The 27,029-nt window shown below is 51.0% G+C and overlaps 1 protein-coding gene across 1 annotated transcript; it reads left to right on the top strand.

Annotated features, from left to right (window-relative positions):
• The first annotated feature begins 5,511 nt into the window (after positions 1–5,511).
• On the top strand, positions 5,512–12,395 carry SOX7 (SRY-box transcription factor 7). Its single transcript, XM_066278795.1, has 2 exons — positions 5,512–5,954; positions 9,625–12,395. Exons 1-2 carry the CDS (start codon positions 5,717–5,719, stop codon positions 10,542–10,544), a joined length of 1,158 nt encoding a protein of 385 aa, XP_066134892.1. The 5' UTR covers positions 5,512–5,716; the 3' UTR covers positions 10,545–12,395.
• The last annotated feature ends 14,634 nt before the right edge of the window (positions 12,396–27,029 follow it).

Genomic DNA, 27,029 nt, shown 5'->3' with positions numbered 1-27,029 from the left:
CGTTGCACGTTGCGACTTCTTAGTTGTTCATTGATTGCTTTCTCATATGTGCCTTGACTGCGGGCCTTCAGCAGACTGAGTAACCCCTTGCTGGAGCCAGCGATCCTGGGTCCAAGCTGTTTTGCTCAAGCCAGATGATCCCGCGCTCAAGCTGGCGACCTCGGGGTCTTGAACCTGGGTCCTTCCACATCCCAGTCCAACGCTCTATCCACTGTGCCACCACCTGGTCAGGCTCTATCTAAATTTGAAAGTGTAGCTTCTGACCAAATTAAATCAAGATCATTTCAGTGCTGTAATCCTTTCTCCTTACAGAAGGAAAACTGATCCTTGTTCAGAGTGGAGTACGAGAAAATGTGGAAAAGGTTTGTTCTTGACATGTAAGTCTCCGGCCCTCAGCACTCTGGAGAAACACAGAAGTGCCAGTGTGAGCACTAGCATATCTCAGTGCCGCTATGAGAACGCACACACAGGCAAGCCTTCATCTCCTGAGCCCACAGAGCTATCCACCCTGTGCACTGGGCAGGCAACCTGCTCAAATGTGCAAGGGCATTTGCCGCAGATGGGACTGGACTCATGTCTTCTGGCTCCAAGTCTAGGTTCTTTCCAGCATTCATTAGGAGACGGGATTAATCACAGACAAGCGAGCATGGATAGAAGAGAGATTCTGTAGGAACCAAGACATCTGATCTGGGAGACCCCAAGAAAATTTGGGTTCCCATACCCTAATGTTTTGGTACTATTAAATCCCTCTGACAAAAGGGTTTGGATGGTGTCAAGGGGTCTACACGCCCCACATTCAGGAGCACTATCATCTGAAATCCTATTCCTTTTCCTCTAGTCTCCTACAGAAAAGCTGTTAAACCAAAGATGCTGTGAAACTTTGTCCAGGTGTCCTTGTGTCCTGCCTGCTTCCAGTCTGCACAGCTAAGCCCACAGTTACATCTTAAATCTGTGCTCTGGGGTCGAATCCCTTCTACAAAATTATTCCAAATTAAGGAACTTGATGAATTTCTCCTAAATGACTATGAAGAGATTTTTGTGGGTTAAAAGAGTGGAACACTGAGCACAGCTTCTTGGAGGGAAGTCAGGGCTTCTGGTTGCTAGACCAGCTGTGAGGGAGGGGCATGGTGTGGCTGGGAGGTCTGGGCCTCCAGCATGCCCCTGACCTGAGCCAACAGGGTTTGCCCATTTGTTTTCCACATTACCTTGAATTTATTTAAATGACCTTTGGATGAAGAAAGGTCCAATGGAACTTGGAGAGGTGGGACTGGAGAAGGCACCCAGCAGCTTGCCAGAGCCCTGCTATCTGGTCTGGGGCTCTGGTGAGGGTCGGGGTGGAAACTGAGCCCAGGGCAGCCCTGAAACCCAGAAGCAAAGGCATGAGGGGTAGAGACAGTCAGGTCTCTGCATTGCCACTTGCACACTGAGCCTCACCTGCCTCACTGGGAAATAGCTTAACACTAAAACTTGGGCTGCCTACTTTGCACCAGGCTGTGTAGAGTAGAGGCTTCGATGAGCCAGAGAATGACCTTTGCAAAGTCTGTCAATAAAGTACAAGTAAGTTAGCGTGAGCAAAGAAGATGGTGGTGATAACTCCCACCTCCAGCCTTCTGTGAGGGACAAAAAGCACCAGCAAAACACATGTTCAAAACCACTACAAAGATGACGGTCATGCGCTGTGGCTCCGCCAGCCCACTGTAGCAACACTGAACTTTTCTGGCCCAGAGCTCTGGTGCCCTAGAGTCACAGAAATCCTTCGGTTTGGAATAGAACAAGGAAAAGCTTCTGGAGTTTTAGAGGCCTGACCCTGTCAATTTTATTTAAATTTTCATCCATTTCATAACAGTTCACAGTTCTTTAAACATACAAGGTGCTTTCACAAATACATCAGTAATCCTATATTATCCCCATTCACAGGTGAAGAAAGAGGCTGAGATCAGGCAAGTGCAACTTGCACTCAGGGTTTCTGACTTCAAGTCCGCTGTTCCTGGAAACCAATGTTCAGGGAACTACAGAGTCAAAGGAATGATGGGAGAGAGACGGAAAGGGAGGAGGAAGGGAAAAGGGAGGAAAGAGGGACCCAAGGGGATGAGAAGAGAGGGAAAGGGAGAAGGGAAGCGAGGAAGAAGAAAAGGAAAAAGAATAAGAAAGAAAGAAAGAAAGAAAGAAAGAAAGAAAGAAAGGAAAAGAAAGAAAGGAAAGAAGAAAGAAAAAGAAAGAAAGAAAGAAAGAAAAAGAAAGAAAGAAAGAAAGAAAGAAAGAAAGAAAGAAAGAAAGAAAGAGCCACTTAAGAGGAGCAGAGAGTGCAGTTTAGGCAATCCCCACCGGAAGGGTAAGGTTCAGGTCTGTGTGGGACACGTCCCTTGCATGGTTCACGCGCGGTGTCCACTATGGTCCCGAGTCGTCACACACGGACCCATCGCTCCGACTCTGCTCTCCCTTGTCTGCAAGAACTCCCATCCCATCCGCCGCTGGTCCAAGCATCCGCAGGACCGGACACCGCAGCCCCTACATCTCTACCCTTCTTGGTTTGGTAGCTTGGCGAATTTACCGTGCTGAGCCACAACCGATAAGCCTCTGGAACAACAACCAACTGGCCGCAGTCCTGGGCCCAGCGCTGGTCAGAGCAGGTGTTAGGGATGCTTTGGACGTCGCCAGCCCTGGCCCTCTCGCTCAGCTCTCGGAGCCCCGGGCTTTGAGGATGCAGAGCTCCGGAGGATTGAAGGTTGCTGTAAAGTCACATTTGATTCTGCATCTCTTAGCGCCGCCAGCACGGGGGCACACTTGCAAAAAGTTGCCCAAGTGAATCAGTGCGTGCGTGCAAATTACTAAAGAAATGAATGCATGGAACGAGCGAAAGAGCCCAGGTTCCCTCATGCAGACCGCTCACACTATCGGGGCCGCGCCGGTGCTAACACTGTGGCTTAACCCCCGGGTCCTGGAAAACCCAAGCTCGAGCGCTCTCTCCGTACGAAATGCAAGAAATTAAACGATTGTAAACAACAACCACGACACGTATTCTCTCTGTCCCCGCCCCAGCTATTTTGTCCATTTTTGCCATCAGTCTGTTGAATCCAATTTGAATTCTCTGCACTGTCCCAGGCCGGCGTATCTTCCTAACCTGGTGCCTGGGCGCGGCCCCACTGCTTGCGCGGTTTTCTGCTCGGAAACCGCGCTGGGGGCGCTGTCACCTAGAGGCCTCTGACCCTGCGCAGTACCGTCTCCGCCCTGGAGGGCGGTGGGGTTAAAAAGAGTTGAAGCCAAAAGCTTCCAGGAGTCCTCGGCTGCAGCCCAAGTGCCCTGCTGGTATCCCCATTCCACCCCCCACTCCTGCTAATCCACCCCCGAACGAGTTGCCCTCCCCCGGACGGGCGCGGCCCTAGCTCCCCGCGGTTCCCAGAGCATTCTGGCCTGGGATTTTTCTAAAGGAATTTCTGGCAAAGGGGTCCAACACGGGAAATGGCCTAGGCTTCCCGGGGTAGGGAAGCCCGCCTAGACTGCGGACACATTCTCTCCGCAAACCTCCCAACCCCTCCCTGCACGCCCTCGGCGCCAGCCAGTCCCACCGCTCCACCTCGGATTCCAGGAGGTTCTCTGGCTGCAGGGCACCCACTTTCCAGCCCGCACTGCGCTGCGCGCGGCGCCCTTCCTTAGTCAGCCCCGGCCCGCCAGAGCAGCGGGTGGAGCGTATGGGCTACTGGAACCTGGCTGGAAGGAAAAGGAAAACTAAGCTTTCTTTTATGCAAAAAGTCTGTTCTCGGATGAAAATTATCCAGAACTTTACAGATTAAAATTGGGACATAAAAACCAAGAAGTTGTATGTCTCCATCCATTTGTGGGCTTTTAGCTGTGGGGCGCGTTCAGGAAAGCATATTGCGCGCAAGGCGCTTGTGCAGTAAATCACTGCGCGCCGGGACATTGAAATCCGAACTTAGAACTTGCAACCTCTATATCTAGAGTTATATTAAAATCTACCTTCACTTATAGAGTTTGAACTCCGGATATAGTATCTCATCGAATCTTCCCAACAACCCTGTGAGATCAGTCTTTTTTTTTAATAAATAAAATTTTATTAATGTTAATGGGGTGACATCAATAAATCAGGGTACATATATTCAAAGAAAACATGTCCAGGTTACCTTGTCCTTCAATTATGTTGCATACCCATCACCCAAAGTCAGATTGTCCTCCTTCACCCTCTATCTAGTTTTCTTTGTGCCCCTCCCCCTGTGAGATCAGTCTTATCATCATCCTCCTTTTAGGATTTGGAAAGGAGGCCTAGAGAGATACCGACCTGCCCACAGTCACGCATTAAGTACCCAAACGTGAAGACAGGTCTTGGCTCCAGGCCCCACAGTCCTCCCAAGACCGTACTCTCTCCTTTCAGGGTCACTTCTGCGGAGCACTGCCCAGGGGTAGCGCTCAGCAAATATTTGTGAATTTCCCAGGATCTAGTCAAGCCATATGATCGCTGTGTTTTTATACAGTAGGGTGTGTCTAAACTAAGCCATATTTACGCATTTATTCGTTCACTTATCTAGCAGTGTCTGAGCTCCTACTGTGTGTCAGCGCTGAAGAGCCAGGGCAACAGCCCTACTCACACGAAGCAGGATGACATGGAACTGTCATGGAAGGTAAGGGGTTCTCGTCCCTAAAGGACGTGGTGAGCTCCCAGCCCGCAGCCCTCCGAGTGGAGCGTAGGCCCAGAACCTGCAGCCCCCCGCTCCCCTGGGGGTGTCAGGATGAGGGGAACTCGGGAGCTCCCGAGTCCTACCAAAGCCGTGAGGAAGGCGGCGTGGGACGGCCAGAGAGACTCCACTCAGTCTATGGGAGCGGGTGGAAGGAGAAAATAGAAAATACCAGAAAGGAATTCTTCAAGAAAAGAGTTAGAGGCCAAGGAGTTGGAGACCCTGACACCGGAGACTAGAGTAGAATGGAGAGAGAGGTGTAAGAAGAGAGAAATCAGACGTCAGAGTGAGAACTGAGAACGCAGCCATGCTCTCCCCAGAGGCGGGAGCTGCAGGGGCGTCGAGGGGCCCCGAGGTGGGCACCGAATAGAACCGGATGCGGGATCCAGCCCCAGCCCTTGTCAGACTTGGTGGCCACCGAGGTTGGCCGAGGGGGCCAGGTCATTTTAGAAAAGCGGTGGGTGTGTTCTCTTAAGAACGGTTCTCGAGCTGCTCTGAGGGTTCACTGTCAGTGCTTCTCGCGCCCGGTCGTTCCCCGAGAAACCTGTTCGGCTTGGGCTCTCCGTAGGTCCCACGCCCGGGAGGAGTTGGAGTTCTGGCCCGAGGAGACCGCGACCAGAGGGCTGGAGTCCGACTCCTGCTCTCCGCACCTTCCAGCGCGGCGGCACCTGCGCCGGAGCGGGCGGGACGGGAGGCGGCCCCCCGGGCGGCGGGCGCGGGTCCCCGGGAGGGGCCCGGGAGGCGGAGGGGCGGACCGGGGGCGGGCGTGGGGGCGAGGCCTGCCTTCCCTCTCCTGCTCCGGGCAGGTCGGAGCGGGGACGCGGCGGCCGGGGACGCAGGGAGGGGGCCGCGCCGAGACGGAAGGAGGGGCCGCGCCGCCTTCGAGAGTCATTGGAGGACGCGAGCGCCCGAAGCTGATAAATAAGGGGCCGGGTCGCGGCTGCGGGCCAAGTTGGACGCCCAGACCCGTGCGAGGTCCAGGTCAGCGCCGGCCCCGCAAGGCGAAGCGAGGCGACCCCCGCGCGGCCATGGCCTCACTGCTGGGGACCTACCCGTGGTCCGAAGGCCTCGAGTGCCCAACCCTGGAAGCCGAGCTGTCGGACGGGCTGTCGCCGCCGGCCGCCCCCCGCCCGCCAGGGGACAAGGGCGCTGAGAGCCGGATCCGGCGGCCCATGAACGCCTTCATGGTGTGGGCCAAGGACGAGAGGAAACGTCTGGCGGTGCAGAACCCGGACCTGCACAACGCCGAGCTCAGCAAGATGCTGGGTGAGTTAGCCGGCGGGCGGGCGCGCCCCGAGGTCGCGGTCGGGGGCGCGGGCGGAGCAGCCCGGGGCCCGCACGTGGAGCGCTGCAGGACCTGGCGGGGCGGCACGCGCGGAGAGCGCGGGCTGCGCGGGGCCTGCGAGGCCGGACATCTGTGCGAGCGCGAGTCGTGCGCGGTGGCCGGGATTCAGAGTAGGGACCCCCTGGCAAGGCCTAAAGTAAAGCCGCGTAGCCCTGGGGTGTCCCGTGAGGTCTGCTCGTGAGAACAGGAGCGGAATTGGGGGCCCCAAGGTACAGGCGGGGACGGACCGCGCGTCCAGGCGCGGGGCGCGGATTTACGGAGCCCCGCGCGCGCGGAGAGGCGGGACAGAAACGCCGAGGCGGGGTGGAACCGGCCTTTTCGAGGAATATTGGAGTGGAAACCCACCGTCCCCTGAACTTCACAGGCACAAGCACAGAGGGAGGTGGTAACTATTATTAACCAATATCTGTGAAGAAAGACATTGCGGGGACGCATCCTTGCTTTATTGTTAAAGCAATAGCAAAAAAGGAGTATGCAAATAGACTCTATTCAAGACTATTTCTCAATCGCAGCAGTTAATTTGACACGGATTCTTAGGGCGGCCAGTGAGGGGTCTGTCTGTCTGTCTGTTCTGGAGCCTGGCCCGGTTGCTTCCCAAGTGATGCTGTGCATTCGCAGCAGGGCTGACGGGACTGAGGACACGGACAGGCCAGACCAGAGGCCAGAGAGGATGTTAGGGCACGACCGAAAAACCGGAGTTCCTGTCCCGGGGGCTTCGTGTCTCCCCCCTGTCTGGAGCTGGGCACTCGTGAACTCTGCCCTACGCCTGTCTTCTTAACCCCTTCAACGCGGTTTTTATCCATTTTAACCTGTAGAAACCTTTCAGAGCACTTGGCCGGTGCAGTGGGCATGCCCGGCTCTGTGTGTGGTCACCGGAGGCTGGCCCGGCCCTCCCAACTCCACCGGACTTAGAACCAAAGGAGCTGGTTTCCTTTTTCCGTTGGAGCTTTGGGCTCCTTCCGGGTCGGAACCGTGGACTGAGGATGACGCCCACCTTTCTGCTGGTTAAAGCCACAGGCCTGCAGAGACGGTCCCTCCTGCCACTAGACGCCCTTTCAAAGCAGCTGGTGGAGTGCTGGTTTCAGTCTTCTGCCGCCCAGCCTCCCGGTGAACCCTGTCCAGGATTCAATAGGAAGCCCGTGTCTTAGTGAGCCCTTTCCTCCATAAACAATACTTAGTATTTTATTTTACACTACTGGCATATAGGCAAGTGTATTACTGTATATACAACAGTAAAACATTTTTTGTCAACCTGAAAGTTTATATTTTCCCTCAAATTGTTAAAGAAATGAAAACACTGTGTGGGGGGTGGGTGAGATCAAAGACATTTTGGTAGGCCTTAGATGCGGTTCCGAGGTGCTCCTGTGACCAGGATAGAGCAGGGCTTCTGTTGCAGACCCTGGGCCCGAGATAGGAGAGAAATTGGTTTGGGGAGCGTCATAGGATGGAGGCTGCTGGCTCCAGGGAGAGGGCAGGCAGAGGCAGCTGGTGACAAATGTCCCCCCCTTAACCACATAGCCTTTGGCACTGGGTGAGGGAAACCAACCTGGCATTGCTTTTTCAAATGTGACCTTTCTAATCTGTTCATAGGATGATTTATTTCCACCCCCATGATCTTGCCCAGCCCTTTCCTTTCTGACCTAGGAAAGGAAAGGATTGGATGTGATTCCCAACTTTTTTTACTCTAAGCTTTCTGATCTTTAACATTAAAAACTCTACCCAGTGGTACTAGTATTTTTAGAATATTATGAATGAGAAAGTGCATAAAGGCAGTTGCACATTTAGTGGCATTGAAAATTAACCTATATTTTATTAATACTGCAACATCCAGGTACACCTAGTAACTAGAGTCCCATTTTATATATTCAGTCCACAGACGAGAGGAGTGGGTATCTGGATCATCTTGCAACAACTTGGCCTCAGCCCTGGGCTAGGAACTGTGGACCAGCTCCAAATCCGGAGTTCCTAACACTTTTCAAGTCGCACTTTTAAGTGACAGCTAATTATACACTGCTCACAAAAATGAAGGAAACAAGGAATGTGCAGAGATACTCCAGTACTTTTAGCCTTTTGTATAGTGCATTTTCACCAATGAAATAAAAGTTGGTTTGCATCTCATTTGCATAATCAACTTTCTTTGACTTGTCATTTGCTTTTCTGATGTTCTTGTTTAATAAAAAAAATCAAATGCTGTTTTTTATTGCTGATATTCATTTTGAATAACCCCCTAATTTTTGTGAGCGGTATATTAATTGATGACTGTCAGAATAGTTATAAACTTTCGTCTCAGTGGTAAAACGCCTTTTAGAATCGTCCTCCTCCAGCCCCCTAAGAGGCCTGGCATGCAGAGCCAGCCAGCGCAGTCACAGGCCCCGAGGTAGGGTGGCCATATACACGCAATTCTACTCTGCCCTGTGCAGAGGGCTCTAGGTGGGAGATGTACTTTTTTTCCTTAGCGGGCCTGTCCTCTAGACCAGTGACTCTGAAACTTCAGCACATATTAGAGTCATAGGGCGACTTATCCAAGTTGTAAAATATGAGTTCACCTGCAGCTGGAGGGATGTGCAGTGAGTGCACTTTGAAAGACTAAAGCAATTTATTTATAAAACAATACACTAGTGAGTGAGGATGAATAGGAAATACAAGTGAAACGAGCATTTTAGTACTAGTGGGCTCTATGTGTGCGATGCTTTTTAAAGAGAGACTTTTGAGTTGGTTAGTATCACAGGACATTTTCTAACGAGGAAAATAGAGACCCAGGGAAGTGAAGGGGCTTGCTTCTGAATGGAGTCAGTGGCTGTGCAGGTGCCCCCTGCCATGGTCAAAGAGTCCTAAGTAGATGACTGGACGCTGTGTGTGTGTGTGTACATGTGTGCCTGTCTGTGTGTGCATGCACACACAGGTGCATGTTGCAGTCAGATGCTAAGCATTCTGCCACAGTAGTGCTTACATACAGCAGAGTCCTACTTGACCTTCAGATGTGAGGGATAATTGTGTTACCCTAAGTGAGATCCTAGAATTTAATTACAACTGTGAAACTATTGGCTCTACCTAGGTTCCCTCGTGGGAAGGCCTATGAGGTTTATGGCAGAAGTAAATATTACAGTATCACTTTCTCAGAAACAGCAATAATCAACGAAGGTAGAGAATTTTCATTAAAACACACAAATAATTGGAATTGACTCTCCAAGACTTGAAAGAGCCCAAATTGTAGTCCTTACATATTATATTTTCTGACACTGGCCTTTTGCTGTGAGTCCCACATTGTTTCCATGTTTGTGTTAACTGATGGCCTTTATATGAGAGGAGATGTGGATGTGTGTCTCGTAGGCATGAAGTGGTTTTGCCCCGAAGTAGGCGTGTGTAGTTGGTTTGGCCTCACTGTGGCGCAGGGTCTGGGCTGGGGAGAGAGTTCGAGGAGTGCCTCTGTGTCCTTTGTGGAGGGTGGGGGACAGCGGATGGGATGAGAGACTGAGGGGGCCCGGAGTGTGCGCCTGTCTGATGCTTGGAGGCACGAGTCTGAGACAGGTGCACTGGCCGCCCCAAGCCGCGCAGATGCTGAACGTGGCCTTCTCTGATTTGTGTGAGCAGGGAAGTCGTGGAAGGCGCTGACGCTGTCCCAGAAGAGGCCCTACGTGGATGAGGCGGAGCGGCTGCGCCTGCAGCACATGCAGGACTACCCCAACTACAAGTACCGCCCGCGAAGGAAGAAGCAGGCCAAACGCCTCTGCAAGCGTGTGGACCCCGGCTTCCTCCTGAGCTCCCTTTCCCGGGACCAGAACGCCCTGCCCGAGAAGCGGGGCGGCGGCCGGGGGGCGCTGGGGGACAAAGAGGACGGCGGTGAGTACTCCCCAGGCGCCGCCCTGCCCAGCCTGCGGGGCTGCTACCACGAGGGGCCGGCGGGCGGCGGCACCCCGGGCAGCACGGACACTTACCCGTACGGGCTGCCCACACCCCCGGAGATGTCACCCCTGGACGTGCTGGAGCCGGAGCAAACCTTCTTCTCCTCCTCCTGCCAGGAGGAGCATGCGCACTCCCGCCGCATCCCCCACCTGCCCCGGCCCCCTTACTCCCCCGACTATGCCCCCAGCCCTCTCCACTGTCGCCACCCTCTGGGCTCCCTGGCCCTCGGCCAGTCCCCAGGCGTCTCTATGATGTCCGCTGTACCCGGCTGTCCCCCGTCTCCTGCCTATTACTCCCCTGCCACCTACCACTCTCTCCACTCCAACCTCCACGCCCACCTTGGCCAGCTCTCCCCGCCTCCGGAGCACCCGGGCTTTGATGCGCTGGATCAGCTGAGCCAGGTAGAACTCCTGGGGGACATGGATCGTAATGAGTTCGACCAGTATTTGAACACTCCTGGCCACCCGGACTCAGCAGCAGGGGCCATGGCCCTTAGTGGGCATGCCCCGGGTTCTCAGGCGACACCAACGGGCCCCACAGAGACCAGCCTCATCTCCGTGCTGGCTGATGCCACGGCCACTTATTACAACAGCTACAGCGTGTCATAGAGCCGGAGGCCACCCGTCCAGCCCTGCCTCAACGCCACCGCTCTCCATTCTGGGCACCGAGGGAAACCCACTGCAAGTGCTGCAGCCCCGGGTGGGCACATCTGCTCTGCAGATCCGAGTACCCGCTCCATCCCACTCCCCCCACCACCCCACTCCAGATAGCCTGCGTTTTGAGTATATTCTTTCAAAGGAGTTTTCTTTGGCTACACCTGGGAATAAGGCAAAGGAGTTGCTGAAAGATGCTGGTTCTGGGTAGAACTTTCACGGACCTCTCCTTCCTGTCCCCATCTCAGAAACAAATGTGTGAAAAGCCCAGCAGTGTTCACACCTGTCCAGCTTCTGACACAGCTTCAGGGGTGCAGCTGTCCTGAACTTTGGGTCCTCCTGGTGGGAGGAGCCCTGGGCTGGCATCCAGAGACCCAGGATCCTCAGAGGGCTGGTGACACCTTGATTGGCAACACCCTGACTGGCCTGTCCTTCCCTCCCCATTTGTAAAGTGAGGGACAGATTTGATATCTAAGGTCCCTTCTGCTCCAGGGTATTCTGATTTAGGATCCTCTCAAGGCTAACTAAAGGGAAAACAAAGTTTGACTCAGTGAGCTTGTTAAGGTGTGACCTGTGCTAATTCAGTGTGCACAGCCCAAGAACACAAGGCTTTCTGCACTGACACTGTCTTCCAAAATGATCTTAGTCATCCAGAATGATTCTTTTCCAATTTAAGAAAAAACACTTATCTTGATTTGGGAAATGACCCACTTGGGTTGACTGCATCACTAAAAATGAGATCGAATTCAAGCTGTATTTTTAAAGTGTATTTTTATATAAATTTTATTACACACATTTCAAGAGTATACACAGCCTGAACAGATACAGTAAAGTGTGTGAGACACACACCTTCATGCACACCTTTCAGTGCGTGCCTGTGCAACCTAAATCACACTCTTGTTGACATTGGCAACTTTTTGTCACCTCGCTGTTCCTAATGACCCAAAAAGAGCAGGGGACCCCAAAAGAATTTCCTTCGATCTGAATGTGTTGGTTTCTTGGGCAAAATTTCAGTACACCCTTCCCCTCTACAGCTGCAAAAGGAGCCTCCTTCTCCCTGCCTCCATCTCCCTCTCTCTCTTTCCTGGGATTTCTTTTCTCTTCTTAGCTCTTCCTCCAGCCCTGAATTGGCCACTAATTTAAAGATCCCCTGACTTAAAAATTCCAAACTTGATTCCCATGGCTGGGATGGGAATTCATCTTCCTCCCCAGCCCACTGGTTCTTTAGGTAACATCTTCAGAGGACACTTCAAAACAACTTTGCTGCTCCTGTGCTGTGCTTGCTTCCCAAGAACAGGAGCCCACTGTGATTCAGAGAAATGTTTCTGAGCCCTGCCCCGGCCCCAGATCACTTCCATCCTTCCCTCAGCCCTCCTTTGAAGGAACAGATCTAACAGTGAGTGGAAAGGCGGTTGTTTGTCTTTTGATATCAGCATATTATTGCCTGTATGAAATATGTAAGTGTTTTGTATATTCTCCTATTATTTTCACCTTATATTTTGTATTGTTGAAAGATCCTTTCCTCTTCCTTCCAAGGAATTCACTTGTAAAATCACTTATAAGATATCATTAATCTTTATGCTATTACTGTATACAGTGTTTGGTAATAAATAGTAAACCATGGACAATAAGATTGACTGGTGCAGTCCAGAATGTGTATTAATAATCTTGTAAAACATGATCACAGACATTAAGCTAAACTGTTCCTTTTTTTTTTTTTTTTTTTTTTGCTAAGAACTATACATGCTTTGGAACAGTTTGTAGATATTGATTTGTCTAAAATATTTAATTTAAATAAACATTTTTGTACCGTGGCCATTCTTTCATTTGAAATCTAGCTGTGCAAAAGGAAAATGTTTTCAAGTGAGACAGAGATATCATGCTCAGTGCTGCTTATAGTATTGATCAAAATGTTTTCCACATCAACTTTTTTTAAAACTTATTTGTAGGAGTGGCTTATTTTATTTTTGAATTATGATGAAGAGACAAAGGCTAATGTTACACATTGGAAACAGCATTATTATTAGTAGTGAAAGAAAAGACTAATTTATAGCCAACCTGCAGAACAGTTTTCTCCCCAGGATTTCTTCATACTTGTAAACTAGAACCAGGTGTTATCTCAAGATAGGAAGTAAGTTCTGCCCAATTAATTGCTTACTTAAGGCTACCATATTTGTTTTTCTTCTTTTTTGAAATAGTCTTGAAAAATACCTGGGTTGCCCTCTTTACTATGCGTTCATGATATGGCAATATCAAGACGTGTGGGCTCTCGAAATTGGGTGGAATGTTGTGAGAAGGCAGGGGAGCACACGGAGCAGCAATTAAAGGATGTAACATCTTGTGAGGTTTAGGATTAAAATGCCAGCCAAAAGGTGCCTGGAAAAAAACTGATGATTACTCAGTCCCTATGCAGGTCACCCATGTTTGGTTTCTTTCCGTGGTGAAGCAGGGTGAAACAGTTGTAACTTGTTCAAGTCAAGGGTAGTCTTGTGTTCTCCCAGGCCCTCTGGGCCAAGGAGTAGATCTTGGGAGGGCCCAACTGGGCATATGCTCCTCCTTCAATTTGGATCATAATCTATAGTCATTACTTTAATAGCACTTTATAGGTGTAGGGAGTTTTACAGCAAGTTTTATGGGCTATTTCTCATCCACAGCCCCAGGTGGGGTCCTGTCATCTATCCATGCCATTGCACAGCCAGGGACACAAGGTCCAGAGCGGGAGATGGTGCTGTGTAGCTTTCCCACCCCTCACCTGATCAGTGGTGGCTGGGTTTCAGCCCTTGCTTGTCACAAAGCTTGTTGGCAGCGTCAGCCTAACAGCCTCACTGCTAGAGGTTTTGTGCTGCACCATGGCACAGAATTGTGGTATGTGTGGTCCAGCGCATAACAATCAGAGCCCAGGGAAAGAGCGAACAGACAAAGCAAATCACAGGGCCAGAACTAGACAGAATCTGAACTCAGTGCCGACCTGGCCCACCACGGCCAACAGTGGCAGCTGCAGAGTCATCAGCTGGCTAGAGGACTTGTGCAGCAGCATGTGGCCAGGACATTGGCCCTGAACAGTGCCCAAGGCGCATATTTCATTCCAGGACACACTGCGGGAGTGGGGGCGTTGTCCCTGTCTCTGGGAGGGCAGGAAACAGGCAGGCGACAGGGCTGCTCTTTCACTTTTGCTCAGCTGTGCCCTGTGTGACAGGAGCAACTCTCTTTGCCTTGCCTGATAAGAATTGATGGGTCTGAAGAGTTATAAGGTTGTTTTTTTTTTTTTCTAAAATGGAGATTTTTATCATTTCACTCTTTTCCTTAAGATCTCTCAGTGCCTGCTCATCACCCACAGCATGTAGATGAGCACAGTGGCGGCGTGGGGGGCAGGGGCAGTCCTGTGAAACCAAGGAGGTTCATGCCTCTGGGTCGCTTACTTCTGCAGGTTCCTGGCAGGGATCCTGGTAATGCAGTCACATGGCCATTTGCTTTTATAAACTGCAAAAAGGAAAAAAAAAATTGTATTCTTTCCTTTAAAAGCACCCCTCCCCTCCCCCCAATTGTTGAAGCTTCAGGACCCCTAACACCTGGCTTGGCCACATGGGAGTGCCCCATGCCAGATCGTCTTCTTTCTAGAAGCCCCCATGGTCCCCCCTTCACGAGGTGCACATACTGCACAGAAAACCTGTTGTGCCCTGAACGTGCTCTCTTTTTCCATACTTTTGTGTTTTCCCCATGCTTTTTTCTGGCCAGGAGACTCTCACTCCCACTTTCTATCTAATGACGACCTACTCACTGTCCAAGCCCAGCTCAGACGTCCCCGGCCCTGCCAGGAGAGGGGCTGGTAGGTCTGAAGCAAATCTGGGTTACGGCAATACTGCCTGGTGTCAAAGTCATTTACCTATGACACAAAGTAGCTGCTCAACAAATAAACGAATGAACAAATGAATCAAATCAACATCCATCTAACAGGTCCTGTAGGTATTCTGCTTAATCTTGGTGGGAAAACCTGAAACCTTTGGGTTCCTAATTTTCAGGCCCATCTTTCTGGAAACCAAGACCCTGGAGCCTTTGTGTGTGTGGTTCTCAGTCTCTGGGGCTGGATGTGAGGCAGCCATGGCTACTTCCGCCCACCTGCTGGAGTGTGGCCTGGAGCGGACAGGGCAGGAGATGTGTACTGGGGCACTGCAGGGGTGTCTTCTCTTTCATCCTACCTTGGAACAACAATAGAGTTGAGGACAAGTGATCTGTAACATTTCTAGCTGTCTACTTTCTTTTGAGAAGATTGTCCTCTTGATAACATCCCAGTGAAAGGGATTTAGAAGGAAGGAAGGGAGATAGCTCTATCTATCTATCTATGAATCATCTAACTCTCTGTCATCATCTGTCATCTACCTATCTTCACCCATCCTACCTACCTATCTTTAATCTGCTATCCATCCACCCATTCTCTCTCTCTCTCTCTATCTGTCATCTATCATCTATCAATTACCTATTGATATTTTAATTTTCAAAGGAGACACAGTCTTTGTAGAAAGTTTACAGAAAAAGCAACATCATAGAGAAAAAAAATAAGTCATCTATTGTCTACAACTTAGAAATGTTACTGGTAATTATTTTTGCATCCATCTCTCCAGTCTTTATGTCTAGCTCTACATTTACATATGTCTGTTATAATAGACATTTTATTTATTAATATTAAATAATACTTTCCTATATCATTAAACTATATACTTCTGCAAAAGGTGTTTTCTTTCCAGTTGAAAAACCAGTATGAAAAATTTTTGTAAAAATAATTCCCCACTCCATTGACGTAACCTTTATTAACACACTTGTGTTTGTATACTAAACTTCTTAGTCTTGTATTCATGTGGTCAGAATTGTACTTGCTGTGCTCATAGTGCAGATATAAATCCATTGGTATTTGGCTTGATCTTTTCAACATGCTATTGTAGAATTTTTGCCACATTGGCATTTGTCTGTATTTGTCATTTTTCATAATGGCACTATATACTTCAGTTCATTAATGTAGCTTAATTTACTTGACCACCCCCTTGCTATTAGATAACTGAATTGTTCCATTTTACTTTCCTGCCATTCTAGGTAACACTGCAGTGAGCATGTACTTGTTTCTGTCCTTAGCTATCCAGCAGGTGTCACAGGATCTAAGCATATGAACAAGTTTCCAAAGAGGCTCTCAATTTAGTTGAGGCACAGAAAGGACTCCATTCAATACCCAGAATAAACGGACTCATTCTTAACAGGAAGAATGAAAACCCCTGAAGACTATGTATTTATAAATGACTGCCATCTGGCCAGGCTAAAGTACCTTTACTCATGGTGGCTTTGTCTTCCTAAGGACCTACAAGATGCTTGCTGCTGGCTTCCCTGGTGAATTGAGAATATTCATTTCCCTAAACATTGTGGTGGGTGGCACTCCCTTCCCTGAGTATCAGCTTACAAGGCAAGATATTTGGCTCCCGAGAGTACCTGGAGTATGCCACCACCATCGCCATCGCCACTGCCATCGTGGCTGCTGGCTGCATGTGTGGCACACTCAGAGCTCTAGACGCCTCAGGACAGCGTCTGGGGAGAGCTGGGATCTGGAGCAGGGGTCTGACCTTACCTCATCACTAAATTTTGATTAGGGCTTAAGTAAGTCCCAGGACCTGTTTTCTCATCGAAGGTGGCACTTAGTGAATTTGTAGGCACTTGAGAAACTCAGTTTTTTGTGCATGTACAGGATAGCCATTGTCATTTAGACTTCTTTAGACAATTTAGGCCTGGAGGCTGGTTTGAAAAGCCCGGAGCCATTGTCATTGTTCAGCTGTTGTCATACTAGAATTGGCTGCATGGGTGAAACGAGGGGACAGGACCCCAACAATGGCTAAAGGAGATGCTAGAGGAACTCAGTTTTCTTCTTTTTGGCATGGAGTGGGGATGGAAAGAGACCATGTTGGTTGTTTTGCCCATTCTCCTGCTCCTCCTGAGGACTCTCTCTTAGCCATTCTGGGTGGTAGATGTCTATCTAATTTGAGAGTCCTCTAGAAAAGGGGTTCATCTCTCTGGAAGCTTGCCTAACAAGTTCTGTCCTCAAGAGTTCTTTCGTTCACCTCCCCTCAGTCCCTCTGCAGCCATGTTTGCTGATGTCATCTGTGGAGGTGCACACGCTTTGTCCCCGACCTGCCCTGAAGGCTGGTGGGTAGGCTCCTTTTCTCTTTGTTATGGGCCCATGTTTGAGGCCGGCTGGGTAGGGATTGTGGTTCCTTCAGACCCTCTCCCAGGTCTGCGTTCCCCCAATCGGAGACTGAATGTTGTGTGGACGTGGGGGGGGGAGTCTCCTTATCCACCCTATGAGAGAAACAGGTGGGGATTCCACCAGGGAGTGGGAGAGGAGACTCTCTGGGCACTTTTGGAATGTTCTGCGTGTAGGTGTGGGGTGTGGTCACTTCCCAGGGGTTCACAGCACTGGGGCAAATGGTCACTCATCTTCCATCCATCCGAGGGGCTGTGGGGTGGTGCCAATCTGTGGTGAGGGATGCTTTAAACAAGAAAACGATTTCATTGGATTCTGGCAAAATCACTAGGTTCTGATGGCTAGAGCACTCGGCAGCCTCCAGGGGCACGCTGAAACCAGAGCAGTGGGGCTTCCCAGGGCGAGAGGTCCTTGCAGACGGCAAAGACTGAGAGGGAGTGATGAGCTCCAATGCAGGCTGTCAGCTGCTGGAGGTGGTGTCCAAAAAAAAAAAACAGAGTGGTTCCATTTTTACTGGAAAGAACGCGGGTCCTGGAACAAGGAGATTCTCATCCCAGCTCTGTGACCTTGAAAAAAATTCACTGGCGGTCAGAGCTGGAAAAAAATTGTTGTTATCGTGCTGTCAACCCCCAGATTTGATGAAAAAGGAAGTGGATGCCCAGAGAGGTCAGGGGATTCGCCTGAGAGCCAGCAGCTGAGAGCAGAAGCTGGTGGAAGGCCGAAGGGGACACTACAAGGGGGGGTGCATAAGGGCCCGAAGAGACCCCACAGGACAGGCAGCGGCACCCTTAGCAGCAGCGGCCAAGGGGAGAATCAGGACGGGGCTGCGGGAGGGGGTCCCCCATGCTCTCTCTGCTGGGTCGGAGGTCTCAGCCGTGGTGAGGAGCTAGGGGATCAGCCACAGCGATGGGGGTGATGGGGAGGAGGAGGTCACGAGAATGTAGATGGAGGGGAGGCAAGAGATTAGCAGGCCTTCAGGAGAAGTCCAATAAAGTTTCTTTTTGTGCTTTTCAAGCCCAGGTGGTCTTGGTGGGTGCCGGCCCAGGGGAATGATGCTAGCTAGGCAGGGCCTCCCAGAGGATGGGAGACGCACTGCTTCCCCGTGGGCGGCAGGCCTGCGCTCTATCATAGAACAAGTTTCAGGGAACAAGTGGTGGCTTCCGAGGGTCAGGGGCGGCCACCGAGAGGCCCAAGGAGCCCACCTGGGCATCTCTGGGCACCAGTGCCATCTCTGCCTGCCCCATCCTATGAGCAGCTTGCAGAAAAAGGCAATAGGCTGTCCAGGGGCAGCACAGGGGCTGGGAAGCAGGGATGGAGGCGCACGGGGCAGACCTCAAGGGCAGTAGACCACAACGCTGGACACTTTGCCTCCCCAGTCAGCTTTGAGGAGAGTGAGGAGGCTCAGGAGGACGAAGGCACCGAGTCATGCAGGAGGGGCTGGAGAGGGTGGAGAAGCAGCCAGCCGGGCTGCTGAGTGTTTTCCTGCTCCTGGGAGCTTCTGTGACCAGGAGGAGGAGGAGGATGTGGCCCGAGCCCAGTGTTTCCTGCCTGATAAGCCGGCCCCTCCCTGGGAGCCATGGCCGACCTACCTCCCAGCCCAGAGCCCTGCCCAGGGAGGGGCCGGCTGAGGAGGAAAATCACTTCTCCAGATTAGCTCTCCCAGGCTGAGCCTTCCTCCCTCGCCCCTGTCCCTGCAGCGGCCACAGGAAACGGAGCTGGGGCCCCACATGCCCAGAGGTCCCCACCTTCAGGGCACTCAGACTCCAGGCGCAGGGTCTCCAGCCTGTCTGGAAGACCTACTGGCTCCAAAGTCAACCATCTCCAGAGAGGGCAGCGACCGCCACACCTGGCGTGCTTGTCAGCCCTCACGCCTGGGGTTCGGGCTAGAAAAATGGTCACTTTCTATTCTCGGTGAGTTTAGGTGCCAGCCCCCTTCCACCTCGCCAAGTGTCCCAGGGTGTGGAGTGCAGAGGGTGCTGGGCTTGGAAGGGAAGACGCCAGGCTGCCACGGAGGGAAGGGCAGGCGCCCCCCACCCCAGACCCAGCTCCCACCCTGCTCTGCCCTACAGGCTGATTGTCAGGGGTGAGGCCCCACCCTCTCTAAACTTCACTCTTCATCTGTAACTGGAAGGGGTGACCACAGGGGAGCTAGGGCCTCCTTCTCTCTCCCAGCATTCAGGATCGATGACTAGGGCTATAGCCTCAAAAAAGTCGAGGAGCACCAGGGACAGTGGCCATCCCTGAAATAAGGACAGAGGCCCGGGGGAGGGTGCTGCTTAGAGGTACACCTACAGATACCAGCCCCACCCGGACCGTGGCCCACTGATGCCCAGTTGAGCCCTGTCTCTCTATGGTTTCCTCCAGGCCCACCACCCCTGGGCATTCCACCTCCAAACTGTGGGCGCCACCTCCTTCCCCACAGCCTAGACCTGTTTCCCCAGCTGCTGGGAAAGGCACCCCCTCCTCCCTCACCGGGGAGCCAGCTCTTGGTAATAAAAGTGCACAAAGGGAGTATTTAACGCCCAGCACAGAGGAACACGTGCTTGCCCTGGAGAAAACATTTGCGTGGGTGTCAACAGACATGGGAGCCCCTGAGTGCGCTCACTCACGCAGATGAGCTGGCCGCACCTCTGCCCTTCCCTGTGGGGGTTAAGTGCCGTTTATAAGGCGCTTTCCCGTTTGTGATCATCACAGCAATCCTGAAAGAAGTAGCAGGTATGTGAGTGCCATTGTGTGCTTCCTCAGGTAGGGTAAAGGGGCCGAGTGTGGTCGCACTGCTGGTAAGCAGAGACATGGACCCCGCCCATGGATCAGGAGACAAGCTTGCCCTCCCTTGTTCCTGTCTGTCAGCCTACTTGTGGGGGTAATGTCCACACAACCACAGCTGAGCCTGAACAGCTGGTGGGCGGCTGCGAGGAAGACGGGGAAGTCCCTGGGCCCCAGGCTGCCTGCAGCCCTGCTGATGCCACCAGGCCACCTGAGCTGCCTAGGCTGTGCTGCTGGCGCTGGTCTGGGTCTGCTGGTTGTGGGAGACCTGGATTTGGGAGAGGCGGGACAGGAAGGAAAATCGGGGTCTAGGCCTTTTCACCTTACACTCTGCATGGCTGGCCTAGCCACTTGCCACTGCGTCGTAACCTTGGGCAAGTCACTTTCCTTCTCTGGGCCTCTGCAAATTAGGATTGACAGTCTTTAGGGGCGAGAGTACCCTGGTTCTCTGAGACTGTGGAAAGGAAGCAAGGAAAAGAGGAGAGTCCCCTTCTCTCTGCTCCTGACCCTAACAAGGGAGTGGTCTCCAGGGAGGTGACACTGGTGGGGTGTCCTGTGCCAGCAGTGGGGTGTCCCATGGGCAAAGCTAGAGCTGCGCACATCTGTGCTGGACCTGAGGCTCTCGAATCCAGGCCATGAGCACCTTCCACCACATCACTCACTACTGCCTCAGCTGCCCTGGACTGCCTCCCAGCCTCTGTCACCAGGCTACAAGAGGCCCCGAACCCAGCTTGGCCCTATTCTCATCCATCATCTGGGCCCTGGCCCCACTTCTTTGGAACTCTGCCCCGTCTTGCCCACATCGCCTGATCTCTCTACCTCTCCACATGAGGTGCTGGGCTAGATGGGATGGGGCAAGAGATCTCTGTCATCGGAGCCCAGCCTGGCAGGTCCTCATGCAAACTTGACACCCAGGAGCATCCTCTCTGCCAGGCAGGATGTGGTGCAAGGGTTGCATCTGGTTTCCTAAGGGAGACTGGGACCTCCATGGAGACTCTTGGACTTCACCCCCCCAACCCTTGTTCACTCCAGGCACTCAGCACAGCCAGTCAATGGCTCTTACCCTGAACCTATCCCCTCTAATCCAGCTAGAGTTTCCATAAGGTCTGAAAATGTAACTCTTTTTCTTATTAAGCTTTTGTCTGCCCAGTAGTGCCAACAAGGTGCAACTCAGCCTTCTCACAGGGACATTCTAGTCCCAACTCACCTGGCCAGCCTTTTCTCCCTCAACTCACTCCCCACCCTGTGTTCTGGGCATAGTAAATTTCCAAATAAGAACTGTTTCCTCATACTCCAGTGCTTTCGCATAGGCTGTTCCCTCAGGCTGGAATGCTCTTCCCCACATCTTCACTCTGTGAATTCTTACTTATATCTCAGGACCCAGATCAAATATTTCCCTTCTCAGAAAGCCTTTTCTTCATACCCTTCACCCACCCCAGGTGAGACTGTGACCCCATTTTCTGCATATTCCCACAACCTTCTCATACAGCACCCCTAAGGTGCTGATGCAATCTCTCTGTTTTTAAGCCTCTCTCCTCCCACTAGTCTGGGAACGTATTTATCTGGGAAAGGCATCTCATTTATCTGTGATCCTATGGGGCCTATTTGTGTCAGGCACATAGTAGGTGTCCATCAATATCTGTTCGATGATGGAACAGGTGCTCAGTTCAGACACATACTGGTCTACCTTCTTCAGCTCAATGTTGGATCTTAGACTGACTGCTGTAGTTCCCTCTGACTCAGCTACTCTCTGTAAATTGCTACCGGTTTATAGCAAGAGCTCTCAGATTGTGGGACCAGTTCAGGAGATGCTCAGTGGTGAGGTATAAAGTCCTCATACGACTGCCTTTTGGTGATCTTTGGAAAAATTTATTTCTCACTGGCTCTCCGCCACCTCCTAGCCATCAGTCAGGAAGGAGTGAAAACTATTTGTAATAGGGTCCCCACCAGAGCAGGTTAGGAAGAAAATTTGTGCTGTGTGTGGAGATATATATCTGTATACACACACATATCACACACACACACACACACACGCACACACACAAGTTACCGCTTTGTGAGATCTGATTCTAAAGACACTGAGATATCATGCTTTCTGACTGCTCCCAAAGGGGCAGATACAGGGGCTGACTCTAATAGTGAGTGTTAGGGTTCATCACAGTAAGGAGTTGGCTGTTGATTCAACAGTAATAAAAATGTTAAATCCCCTTTGAAAATAAATTTAGCCCATTGATAAGTTGCGTTTTCCAGGCCTAATGAAAATATAATTAATGATTTCCTTTATTAAATATGTTACATAGGTGCATACAGAAAACTTGGAAATACAGACATAGTGAGAGAGAGAGAGAGAGAGGCCCTATAATCTGACTTTGCAAGGATGCCTTTTGTTAACGATTTGTGGTATTCCTTCTAGTCTTTTTTCCTATGCGTATGTGTGTGCTCACACAAATATTCTTTAACTCTAATTTTAGAATATTGGGATTATATCATTTCATCAACTCACTTTTTAATAGAGTGAAAATGTGGCCAGGATTTGTTGTTGTTTTTTTTGTTTTTGCTTTTGTATTTTTCTGAAGCTGGAAACGGGGAGAGACAGTCAGACAGACTCCCGCATGTGCCCGACCGCATGTGCCCGACCGGGATCCACCCGGCACGCCCACCAGGGGCGAAGCTCTGCCCACCAGGGGGCGATGCTCTGCCCCTCCGGGGCGTCGCTCTGCTGTGACCAGAGCCACTCTAGTGCCTGGGGCAGAGGCCAAGGAGCCATCCCCAGCACCCGGGCCATCTTTGCTCCAACGGAGCCTTGGCTGTGGGAGGGGAAGAGAGAGACAGAGAGGAAGGAGGGGGGAGGTGTGGAGAAGCAAATGGGCGCTTCTCCTATGTGCCCTGGCCGGGAATCGAACCCCGGTCCCCCGCACGCCAGGCCGATGCTCTACCGCTGAGCCAACCGGCCAGGGCTGTGGCCAGGATTTGTTCTGCCTCAGTGCTTGCCTCTTAATGGCACATTAGAAGTCACTTTCTGTCCCCCACGTTCCTGAACTCCACGAATGTCCTGCAGTTTTACTGTAGAAACAAACCTGAGTTGCCATAAAAGAAGACCTTCCTCTTCTTCTAGAGAGTTCACCTGCTTGTCACATCTGATGGATGAAATAGAGCCCCCTGAGCTTCCAGGGTTTCTCAGTCCTCACTGTCCCCTCTTTCCAGAAGAGCAGCATCCCCCAGGACTCCTTCCTACGCATTTTCCCACCACTCAAGATAACGTGTGGGGCTTTCTTTTCGGAGTGTGTGTTGTGAAAATAAGTTGGCACTGCTTTCACTTTCCACATGGAGGTTATGTTTCTCTCTTGACTATCAGCTTTCACGTGACATGTTTTCCGCTTTCCAATACCGCATGACCTCCCTCCCCACCTTACCGGCTTCCAGCGGCTTTGATGGGAAGGGTCCATCTGGGAAGATTGGGTAATAAGGGACACAGAGACACTTACTTTAAATGCCATGCCGGGTGCCCGGGAGGGAAGTGACTTGTCTGAAGGTTGCTTAATGAGTCAGCAGCTTGGCTCAGCTGCCCTGCGAATGCTGGGAATGGGCCCCAGATTGAGGGCTGCCAGGCCGCGGCCTCTGACGTGTGCTGTCTTGCTCAGGGCGGAAACCTGTCTTCCTGGGAAGGAGGGGCAAAGGCCCTGGGGTGTCCCTGGGCCTGGAGATGCTTCCCTCAGCTAGAAACCACACAGGGGGCTTTTGGGTAGTATTTTCCTGTGTGTGTCTCCTCTGTCCAGCCAGACTGTGACTATGCAGGACATGGTCTTCCTGTCTCCTGTACCTCTCCAGGCTGAACCCTCTCTAGCTCCCTGCAGGGGAAGAAAGCGGGTGCAGAGGGCAGAGCCTGGGGTTCGGCTCTCAGCTTCTCCACTTGCTGTCTGTGAGAACCGGGTGACTCACTTTATCTCCTGGAGCCTCAGTTTCTTCAGCTGGAAGAATGAGGATCCTGAGACACCCCCCCCCCTCACAGAGTGGATTGCAGTTCCGTGCTGTCCTCAAATGGCTCCAAGAGGCCCTTCATCATGGAGCCCTTTTCCGTCTGCTACATCCTGTCACAGCCCATCTGGGAATCATAGTGGCTCACTACCCTGGGAACACCGCTCCGAAGTCTCCACCTCACATTTAGGTCCTTTTCCAGATTCTCCTCCAAGCCTTTGTCTGAGGCAGGGCAGGGTCTGTGGAGGGGTCCGACACCTCTGTGAACACGCAGTATTAAAAGCAACAGGGCTTGCTGTGCTCAGGAGGGTTCAAGACAGGCTTCCCGGCTCTCCCTTATGAACTTAGAGTTCAGGAGCCCCCACTCCTACCCTGGCAGCCTAAGCCCTTGGATCCCCCCGACCCTCCACCCAGCCTTACCTCTGACACTGCCACCAACTCCTACCCATCCACTTTTCTTCTCAGCAATGAACCTTTGCCCAGGTGGGCGCTCTGCCCGTTCCAGAGCCCTGTCCCCCCTTCCTCTTTCCAAAGCCTCCTATCCCTGAGGCCAACCTTTTTCCTGTGCCCTCTTGGGGTCCTGAGAGCCCTCCTGGACATGCGTCTGCCTCCTCTATGACTGACCCGCCTCCGTGTGACTATGGGCCTGCCACCCTTGGTCACATAGCTGTGAATCCAATGGCAGGTTTTTGACCTCTTGTCTAGATGGGACCTGCTAGAGGGGAGCAAACACATCCAGTGGTGAGACTCAGCCGGTTCGCACCAGTACAGCAGAACCAATACCTACTTTTTTGTTGAGTTCGGCAAACCGGTTGTTAAATGGCCCTTGTAATCAGGGTTCTCTCTCAGGTGGGCACCTGGGCAGCCGCCCAATGTGGAAATCACAAATGTACATTTCTTACTCTTTTTGAACGTTCATCTGCCTAACAGCATATTTTAAGTGCCTGTAGTCATGTTCATTTTGTCCATAGTTGAAAAAAACTGCAAGTGAGGATGCCAATCAAGAAGCAATATGGAATTAAATAACAGTTTTATTGTCTTTTTTTTTGGTCAGGTATTACTTAATATTTTTTCATTAATATTTTTAAATTCTTTCTTATAACAATCTAGTTTTGTGTACCTCTTTTATTGTTCTTGTTTAAGTAGTCAATGCATGAAGTAATAAACTACCTTTTGGTATATTGTTTTTAATACTTAAAACGGTCATTAGAGCAGAGAACCAGTTGTTAAATTATTTAAACCCCACTACTGGTCGCATGAGTGTGATGACTGATTTAGGGAAGAGGGTGAACGGTTAGGGTTAGGTCAGATGGGCCTGGGTTTGAATCTCAGCAGGCCACTTACTAGCTCGGGAACAATAGGGAAGTCCCCAACTCCTCCCAACCTCAGTTTCTTCATTTGTGAAATGAGGATAACAAAATCACTTGGTAGTTACTGAGTACTAAGTTAGAGATGACTTTTGTGTTCTTTTTGCATTCTCCTCTGTGCCTCACATATTCCCGTGTTTCCACCAATGTCCCCGACGTGGGGAAACAGCGCACTGTCGATGGGACCGCGGTGGGTGTGCTGGCCTGGGGCTGTGTGACCATGGCAGGCACAGACCTGAGCAGACAGAGCTGCACAGAGTGGCCTTGTTGGGCCCAGTCTGAGCTCTTCCTTTATGTTGACACCCTCAGCCCTTTAGCAGGCCTTCTATGCTCCGTTTTTGGAGTTTTTAATAGCTGCTTACATCAGGTTGGAGTGTGGCATTTCCGGGGGATAAAGACTTAAAAGGGATTCGGAAGGCAGAGGTCTGTATAGAGAAGGCAGCCCTTCCTGCATTCCTCTGGTCAGCATCGCAGTGTGCTGAGAAGATCCGCACTGGGAACCTGAACCCTGAGTTTGTGTCCACCCTGCCAATGACATGACAGTGACTGTGGGCAAGTCCCTTCCTTTCCCAGGACTGGGTTCCCTCAGCTGCACTATGAAGGACAACCCCCTGAGAAATTCTCCTGAGCTGGTCGGGCCTGGATAACATAGTCTTAGTGCATCAGGCTCAGATAAGTTTCTCCCATTCTCACTCTAATCCGCTGCCTTGGAACCTTGGCCGGGAGCCACATTGCCGTGCTCTTATAATGTTGGAGCAGGAAGGGGCTTTCGAAAGGATACAAGGGCTACCATGCTCCTCATATAAAAAATGTAAGCCCTGGCAATGTTCTCTCTTTTCTCAATCTTTGGTGTTGGTGTGAAAGAACTTGATAATGTCAGAAAGCCCTTAGAGTTCTTGGGAGGACGTTTTATAAATACCACTGTGAGGAGCAATAATAATGTAACATTGATGGTTGACAGAATTTTGGACTTAATGCATTTTATGGTAAAGACCCTATTGAACAAGCAGAATATGATGGCTAGACATTTTCTGAAGCAGGACCAATGATGATTGGTAAATTCTGTTCAGCGTTACTCAAATCCTCCATTTGACTTTGTGTGTACAAGTTCCCAGAGAAGAGGGTCTGTCCCCAGGCCCCTGAGTAGTTTTCCATCTAAGAGTAGATGCTGTGGCCTCACTCAGAGTCCAGAACAAAAATGTGGCTTATACCCAGGAGATACCCCCCTCCATGTGGGCAGGTGTTGTGGTTGTGGCTACAGAGACCATGACCTTTGAGGCAGTGGATGACACAAGAACTCTCAACGAGAAGGCAGAAGTTCTGGTTGCTTCTGTCATGACTTCAACCACTATTAGTTAAGTGACCTTGAGCAATCATTTCACCTGCCCAAGCCTCAGTTTCCTCATCTGTCATGGAGGAAGCCTTCCCTGCCCTGCCTGTCTCATTGACCTTAGTCAGATAATGGGTGTGTGCATACCACTGCCCGGGTGGGGCTGCCTCCAGGGTGATTGGATTAAGAGCAATCTCTCAATCAATCTCTCCTTTTTCTCTTCTGCTTCCCATTGTGTGTTGTTTTTCTTCTCTTAGGCTGGTTGCTGGTTCTCTCAGCTTCTGGTTGCTCTGACTTACTAGAATCCTTACAGCCTCACAACCAAAAGGAAGAGAACCCTGCCAGCAGTCAGTAGAAGAATTCCTGAATCAATCACCATGTGGAGTTGTGGTGGGTCTGGTGAGGATAGAGTATTTTGATTGGTCTAGTTTGGATCATGTGCCCATGCCTGAGCCAATCACTGTGGCCAAGGGCAATGGAGTACTGTGATTGGTCCATTTGAGTAAGGTGACCAATTGTCCTCCTTTACAGAGGATAGTCCTTCTTTTGTAAGTTCTGCCCTCCCTTTAAAAGTGTCCTCCTACATGTCCTCCTTTTTGATATTGGAAGACTAATCTGCAAATGTTCGTATTCAATCAATGCCAAGTGGATCCATTGCTTGTGATGTGATGTATTTGTATTTGACATAATGATTCGTCAAGGATCAGTACAGTGCAGGGAGATGCGATTGTGAGCTGCATGCACTCTGCTCATGAGACCTTGAG

Source organism: Saccopteryx bilineata, chromosome 1, assembly GCF_036850765.1.
Source record: "Saccopteryx bilineata isolate mSacBil1 chromosome 1, mSacBil1_pri_phased_curated, whole genome shotgun sequence".
NCBI lineage: Eukaryota > Metazoa > Chordata > Mammalia > Chiroptera > Emballonuridae > Saccopteryx > Saccopteryx bilineata.
Note: the sequence above shows the minus strand (reverse complement) of the source record. Positions and strands in the feature narration are given on the sequence as shown.

What these genes read in the sequence shown, in the direction of transcription:
- SOX7 (XM_066278795.1), top strand. Translation starts at nt 5,717, where the DNA reads ATGGCCTCACTGCTGGGGACCTACCCGTGGTCCGAAGGCCTCGAGTGC. An exon ending in CGAGCTCAGCAAGATGCTGG is followed by an intron (nt 5,955 to 9,624) that starts GTGAGTTAGCCG and finishes TTGTGTGAGCAG; the next exon opens with GGAAGTCGTGGAAGGCGCTG.